Here is a 7500-nt window from a genome sequence, read left to right as displayed (position 1 = left end):
CCACCTTCGGTCAGGACAGCTGAATCACTGCCGATCTTTCGGAAAAGACTAAAGACACACCTTTTCAGGCTCCATCTGGGCCCTTCTTGATCTAACTTCGTTCTCTCTCTTTCTTAAAAAAAAAAAAAAAAAAAATAACCAACCTTGTACCACTAACCTAAACTTGTACCACTGTTCCTTCAGAAGTTGTAGTTGTCATAGACTGTGCTCCATAGTTGATTGCTCTATTGCTGACAAAAAATGTGTTATTGTAAGTCGCTTTGGATAAAAGCGTCTGCCAAATGACGTAATGTAATGTAATGTAATGTCTGTAGAAACAGAGGACAGAGGTCAATTGGTAACCCAATAGAAATGACCATGGTGCTAACCAACTAGCAATTACCATGAACTCTGAGGAACTACTCGTTATAAGTATTACCTCCACCAAGGAGGTTATGTTTTCGGTGGCGTTGTCTCTGTCTGTCTGTCTGTCTGTCTGCCTGTCTGTCTGTCTGCCTGTCTGTCTGCCTGTCTGCCTGTCTGTCTGTCTGTCTGTCTGTCTCTCTCTCTGTCTGTCTGTCTGTCTGTCTGTCTGCCTGTCTGTCTGTCTGTCTGTCTGCCTGTCTGTCTGTCTGTCTGTCTGTCTGTCTGCCTGTCTGTCTGTCTGCCTGTCTGCCTGTCTGTCTGCCTGTCTGTCTGTCTGTCTGTCTGTCTGTCTGCCTGTCTGTCTGTCTGTCTGTCTGTCTGCCTGTCTGTCTGTCTGTCTGCCTGTCTGTCTGTCTGTCTGTCTGCCTGTCTGCCTGTCTGCCTGTCTGTCTGCCTGTCTGTCTGTCTGTCTGTCTGTCTGTCTGTCTGTCTGTCTGTCTGTCTGTCTGTCTCTCTGTCTGTCTGTCTATCTGTCTGTCTGTCTGTCTGTCTGTCTGTCTGTCTCTCTGTCTGTCTCTCTGTCTGTCTGTCTGTCTGTCTGTCTGTCTGTCTGTCTGTCTGTCTGTCTGTCTGTCTGTCAGGGGTTCTGATCCGACTCGCAAAATGGAGGTCTGCGCACTTCTAGTTAGAACATAATTTCATGATTCTTTCCAGGAAACATCCTCAGAAATGAACAGTTCCTTAATGAACAGTTTCCTTAGGAAAATGAGCAGGAAATTGTGGAGCTGGAAAAGAAAGCTTGGTGGTGTTGTGTCCTCCTGGCTCTTTGATCCTCTATGTGCAGTGGTGTGACTTGTTGGAACATGGGGGCGTGTTCACTGCTGTCTCTAGTTACACATGTAGCTGTATTGTGACTGTGCCTGACCACCTGTTGAACACCTGTGCACACCTGTGTGCTCCTTTATGTCCACGGTGCTTCTCTGTTCGCCCTATCAGCTCCAATCTCAGAGCCTCCCTCAGTTATTGCCACAGTGTGTGTGTGTGTGTGTGTGTGTGTGTGTGTGTGTGTGTGTGTGTGTGTGTGTGTGTGTGTGTGTGTGTGTGTGTGTGTGCGTGCGTGCGTGCATGCGTGCGTGTGTGTGTGTGTTTTGGTCTGGCTGTGTTTTGACGTCGTCTGCTGTGTTATTCTCAGATCCGCAAGCTGCGCAGAGAGCTGGACGCTTCCCAGGAGAAGGTATCCGCCCTGACGACACAGCTGAGTGCCAATGTACGTGAATGAACGCACACACACACACACACACACACACACACACACACACGCACGCGCACACAGAAAGAACACACACACACACACTCCTGAAGAAACCCACAAGAAAATACAGTATATGCAGTCTCTCTCCAAAGTTTCATCCACATCTTGACACAAAATTAACTTAAATACTTGTAATACTAAAATACTTTTATTTCATTCTAGTATTGATACAAATACAATATGACAAAAGAAAAAGCAGCACAGCAGATGTTTTTCTACCATCACACTGAGGAACAAAAGCCAGCATCTTTTTTCTAAAGTGAAGTTTGAGTGTATAGTTCAAAAACATAAAATTATGAAAATGGTTAAATGTTGCAATTGTAATCTCATTTAAGGATTTTGCTGTTGTTGTTGTTTTAATTCTAAAGGTCTTTACACATCAAGAGCGATGTGAATATACGGCCCGAAATTGCGATGCGAGTTTTGACCCACCTGTCAATCACAGCCACAGATGTGTACACGTCGGAAGCAAATTTCTGAAAAATCGACCGTGGTTCGAAAAAATAAACACCGCAATAACGCTCAGCGAAACTTCGCCGTTGGTATGCACGGTTGCATTGACTGATATAGGTTCGGAAAATATTATTGACGTGCAAATTAATCGCACGGAAAAAAACGCTCCCGATGTGTAAGGACCTTAAGGTTGAACTTTTGAAAAGGACGTATTGTCAATTGACGTCCACTATAATGTAATTATTTTTATTTTACTAAAACATAGGCTATTTTAGTCAACTATTGACTAAATTTGATCACTATGACTAAATTCAGTGGAGAAGAAAAAAGTGTTGAGCCTCGTAGTCAAAGTTTGGCCGCTCCTGACTGAATTTATGGAAGTTTGTTCCATCTTGTTGTAGCATAAAAACTACCCGCTAAGAGAAGAACTAAGACATCGGCTAAACTGAGAGACGCTGTGAGAATGTCGACTTTCACCCTAGACGTCAGATTCTTCCCAGAGGAAAGTGTCATTTTGCCAAAAGTTGTGTTTCAGCATCTCCAGACTTGATCTCGTACGTCACACCGCCTCAGTCTGTGCGTGGCTGTGTTTTAACCAGGAGCTCCAGGTGTAACCCGCTGACTGCGTCTGTGCATCTGTTTCAATGATGGATTAGAGATATGGGAGGAGGGGGGGGGGGGGGGGGCAACAGTGTTAGATTACAGCAAGACTCAAGTCTCAGCACACTCCTCACACGGCAGCCAAGATGTGGACTAAAGATCTGCAGCTGATAGAGCAGGTGGGGTGTGTGCCGACTCCGAGAGACGAACATGTACAGAATATAGTGGAGTTGGTAGGGGAGGGAGAGGGGAGGGAGGAGCGAGGGGGGAGCGAGGGGGAGGGAGGGGGAGGGAGGGGGGATTGAGGGGGGAGGGAGGGGGTGAGGGAGGGGGAGCGAGGGTGGTATTTGATGACATGCTCCAGACGGAGGAGTGCCTGTGTGAGTTATGGGAAAAGACACCTTCAGGCCCCGAGGCTGAGAATCTAAGAGCCCCTTTACGCTCTGATGCGTCTCACCTGAAGAGAGCTTGAAGCGCCCGTCGGTCAACACGTTGCCAAACGCCCACAGACACACACCCCACCCAACCCCACACAGACACACACCCCACCCAACCCCCCACAGAGACACACCCCACCCAACCCCCCACAGACACACACCCCACCCAACCCCCCACAGACACACACCCCACCCAACCCCCCACAGACACACACCCCACCCAACCCCCCACAGACACACACCCCACCCAACCCCCCACAGACACACACCCCACCCAACCCCCCACAGACACACACCCCACCCAACCCCCCACAGACACACACCCCACCCAACCCCCCACAGACACACACCCCACCCAACACCCCGACAGACACACACCCCACCCAACCCCACACAGACACACACCCCACCCAACCCCCCACAGACACACACCCCACCCAACCCCACACAGACACACACCCCACCCAACCCCACACAGACACACACCCCACCCAACCCCCCACAGACACACACCCCACCCAACACCCCGACAGACACACACCCCACCCAACCCCACACAGACACACACCCCACCCAACCCCACACAGACACACACCCCACCCAACCCCCCACAGACACACACACCCCACCCAACCCCCCACAGACACACACACGCCACCCAACCCCCCACAGACACACACACCCCACCCAACACCCCGACAGACACACACACCCCACCCAACCCCCCACAGACACACACCCCACCCAACACCCCACAGACACACACACCCCACCCAACCCCACACAGACACACACCCCACCCAACCCCCCACAGACACACACCCCACCCAACCCCCCACAGACACACACCCCACCCAACCCCCCACAGACACACACCCCACCCAACCCCCCACAGACACACACCCCACCCAACCCCCCACAGACACACACCCCACCCAACACCCCGACAGACACACACCCCACCCAACCCCACACAGACACACACCCCACCCAACCCCCCACAGACACACACCCCACCCAACCCCACACAGACACACACCCCACCCAACCCCCCACAGACACACACACCCCACCCAACCCCCCACAGACACACACACGCCACCCAACCCCCCACAGACACACACACCCCACCCAACACCCCGACAGACACACACACCCCACCCAACCCCCCACAGACACACACCCCACCCAACCCCCCACAGACACACACCCCACCCAACCCCCCACAGACACACACCCCACCCAACACCCCGACAGACACACACACCCCACCCAACCCCACACAGACACAGACACACACCCCACCCAACACCCCCCACAGACACACACCCCACCCAACCCCCCACAGACACACACCCCACCCAACACCCCACAGACACACACCCCACCCAACACCCCCCACAGACACACACACCACCCAACCCCCCACAGACACACACCCCACCCAACCCCCCACAGACACACACCCCACCCAACCCCCCCACAGACAAACACACCACCCAACCCCCCACAGACACACACCCCACCCAACACCCCACAGACACACACCCCACCCAACACCCCACAGACACACACACCACCCAACCCCCCACAGACACACACCCCACCCAACCCCCCACAGACACACACCCCACCCAACCCCCCACAGACACACACACCACCCAACCCCCCACAGACACACACCCCACCCAACACCCCACAGACACACACCCCACCCAACACCCCACAGACACACACACCCCACCCAACACCCCACAGACACACACCCCACCCAACACCCCACAGACACACACCCCACCCAACACCCCACAGACACACACACCCCACCTAACCCCCCACAGACACACACCCCACCCAACACCCCACAGACACACACCCCACCCAACACCCCACAGACACACACACCCCACCCAACACCCCACAGACACACACACCCCACCCAACACCCCACAGACACACACCCCACCCAACCCCCCACAGACTCACACCAGTCATGTAGAGGAGCGTGTGAATCTTCAGTTGAAGTGCAAAACACCAAAACACTTGTGAGTCACAGGCTTCACTGCTCTCATCGCGGCTGTCTCCGTCCTTATTAGGAGTGAGAGGAGGAGTCAGTGTTTGTTCAGCTCTGCTCGCTAAAGATGATGATGTCATGCTTTTGGCGTGGTTATCTGCTTTTCAGTGTGGGAGCGAACTGGCACCAAGCTGCAGCGGCTTATTTTGGGGGCGGGGTTAATATTTTGGTACGATGTCTACCTGATGATGTCATGTTTGGGTTTGGCCTCAGGGTTGTGTTGACCCGCGTTCATGTTTTCGAAGGAGGGGAAAGAACGCTCATTTTGTCCAATCCACTAGACACGATCTGAACTCAAGGTCTCTGCTGTACAGGTCAGGCCCATGCCTCCTGATCTGATCGTCCAACCCTCCTCTGATGCCCTCAAACCAGTACCCCCCCCCCCCCCCCCACACACACACACACACACCTCGTTCAGTCGGTGCAGTGGTTAGCAGGCTGCCAGCTGTCTGCAGCTCAGTAACGTTATCAGCAGAAGCCTCCAGGAATGAGCCTCAGACAGGGAGACTCAGCAGCTATGACACCCGGCAGAGCTCACCCCGCAGCGGGCAGCGAGGGGACCTGGCTCCCCTTAAACCGTTATCCGTCCAGGAGCAGCGGGCAGCGGGGTGACCTCCTCCTGACACACCAGCCAGGCTCGGCTCCTCTCACTATGGATGCAGCTGTGCAAGAGGTTGAACAGAAAACATAATTCAGTTGTCAGACTGTTGGATTAAGCCAGGAGATGTTTTTTTTATGATTGTTGGGAGGAGTTTTTCTGTGTTTATTAGCAAAATATCTCAAAAAGTTACAGATCTATGTGATTGAAATATGATGGACAAATCTCTCTTGGCTCACGGATCAGGTGATAAGGTGTTGTTTTTGTGATCCGGACCTTGGATTTATGCTATTAGTTGATTTGTTTTTAGCCATAACTATTATGATGCCTTCAAGTGCTGCTGTGGAAGTCCGGCATCCCGGGCTTGTAAGTCTGCTGCTAAACAGTGTTGCCTTCATGTGCCATTGGGCCACAGCAAAATAACACAGGAAGGGAAAAAAATATGTATTAATTACCCTTGTACATGCTGGTAATTACAACTGTTTTCACTCCACTCATTATTTTGCATTGTTTTTTAGAAGAAATTCTTATTACAGTATCTTTCACCTAGCGTAAATATCTCTCTCTCTCGCTCTCTTTCTCTTTCCTGTCTATCGCTACAGTTATAAACTATCATAATAAAGTCAAAAGAAACAGAAAACAAGAAATAACCTAACTTTGTAGGCTGCAGCTTTGCACGTTAGGGAGTTGTGTGTGGGTGGAGGTTTGAACTCAGCCGAGTGCCTTCCTGATAATAGCCAGAAACAAAATAACAAAAATAATAGACTCAACAGACCTCTGTTATGCTCAGCTCTTTGGGGTTTTCTGTCTCTCTTTAGTCTCATCAGCATGTGCTGTAACGGGTGTGTAACGTGCTGTAACATGTGCTGTAACGGGACATCTCCACCCAGAATGTGTTGAAAGTAGAACGTTGTTGTGAGAACACACAGCGTCACAGGTTCGAGCCCCTGTGTTACCTTGGTCGGACATCCATACAGGCACAATTGGCCGGGTCTTGCGGTGGGAAGCTGGATTAAGAGGGTATGTGTCCTAGGTCGCTGCGCTAGCCTGTTCAGGGGGAGGGGAACTGGGGGGGGGGGAATAGCGTGATCTCCCGGTGAACTTCCTCGCCGTCAGGTGAGAAGAAACGGCTTTTGACTGTAGTAGCAACTTCACATGTATCGGAGGGAGCACGTGCTAGTCTACGACTCTCCCCCAGATCGGCAGAGGGGGCGGAGCAACGACCGGGACAGCAGAGGAGATTGGACGAGTACAAATAAGGAGAAAACGGGGGGAAACCTGGGAAAAAAGTACAGTCGAATGTTGTTGTAAGCTGTGTTGTTCTTACAGGCTCACCTGTGTGTTGTTCTTACAGGCTCACCTGGTGGCAGCGTTCGAGCAGAGCCTGGGCAACATGACCATCCGGCTGAAGAGTCTCACCATGACGGCAGAGCAGAAGGTGGCGCTATCCGCACAACAAATCAAATCAAGCAGATTGAGCATCACTGCAGTGGATCTGTGGGTCACATGATGTTGTTGTTGTTGTTGTTGTTGTTGTTCTCTGGTCAGGACTCGGAGCTGAACGAGCTGAGGAAGACCATCGAGCTGCTGAAGAAGCAGAACGCCGTGGCTCAGGCCGCCATCAACGGCGTGATCAACACCCCCGAGCTGACACCCAGAGGAGACAGGACAGGTACACAGC

General features: G+C 52.0%; 1 protein-coding gene across 1 annotated transcript in view; it reads left to right on the top strand.

The window, feature by feature from the left end:
• Positions 1-7500, top strand: part of nav2a (neuron navigator 2a) — a gene marked incomplete at its 5' end in the record, with an annotated part of 855299 nt that overhangs the window by 825427 nt on the left and 22372 nt on the right. Inside the window, 3 exons of the mRNA XM_083653159.1 lie at positions 1538-1612; positions 7174-7257; positions 7368-7500. The exon at positions 7368-7500 is cut by the window's right edge and continues 27 nt beyond it. Of these exons, the coding sequence (XP_083509285.1) occupies positions 1538-1612; positions 7174-7257; positions 7368-7500 (292 nt within the window). The remainder of the gene's footprint in view (positions 1-1537; positions 1613-7173; positions 7258-7367) is intronic.

The sequence above is a fragment of the Poromitra crassiceps genome, assembly GCF_964638095.1.
Source record: "Poromitra crassiceps genome assembly, chromosome: 16".
NCBI classification, from domain to species: Eukaryota; Metazoa; Chordata; class Actinopteri; order Beryciformes; family Melamphaidae; genus Poromitra; species Poromitra crassiceps.
This window is presented reverse-complemented; position numbering and strand designations above follow the sequence as displayed.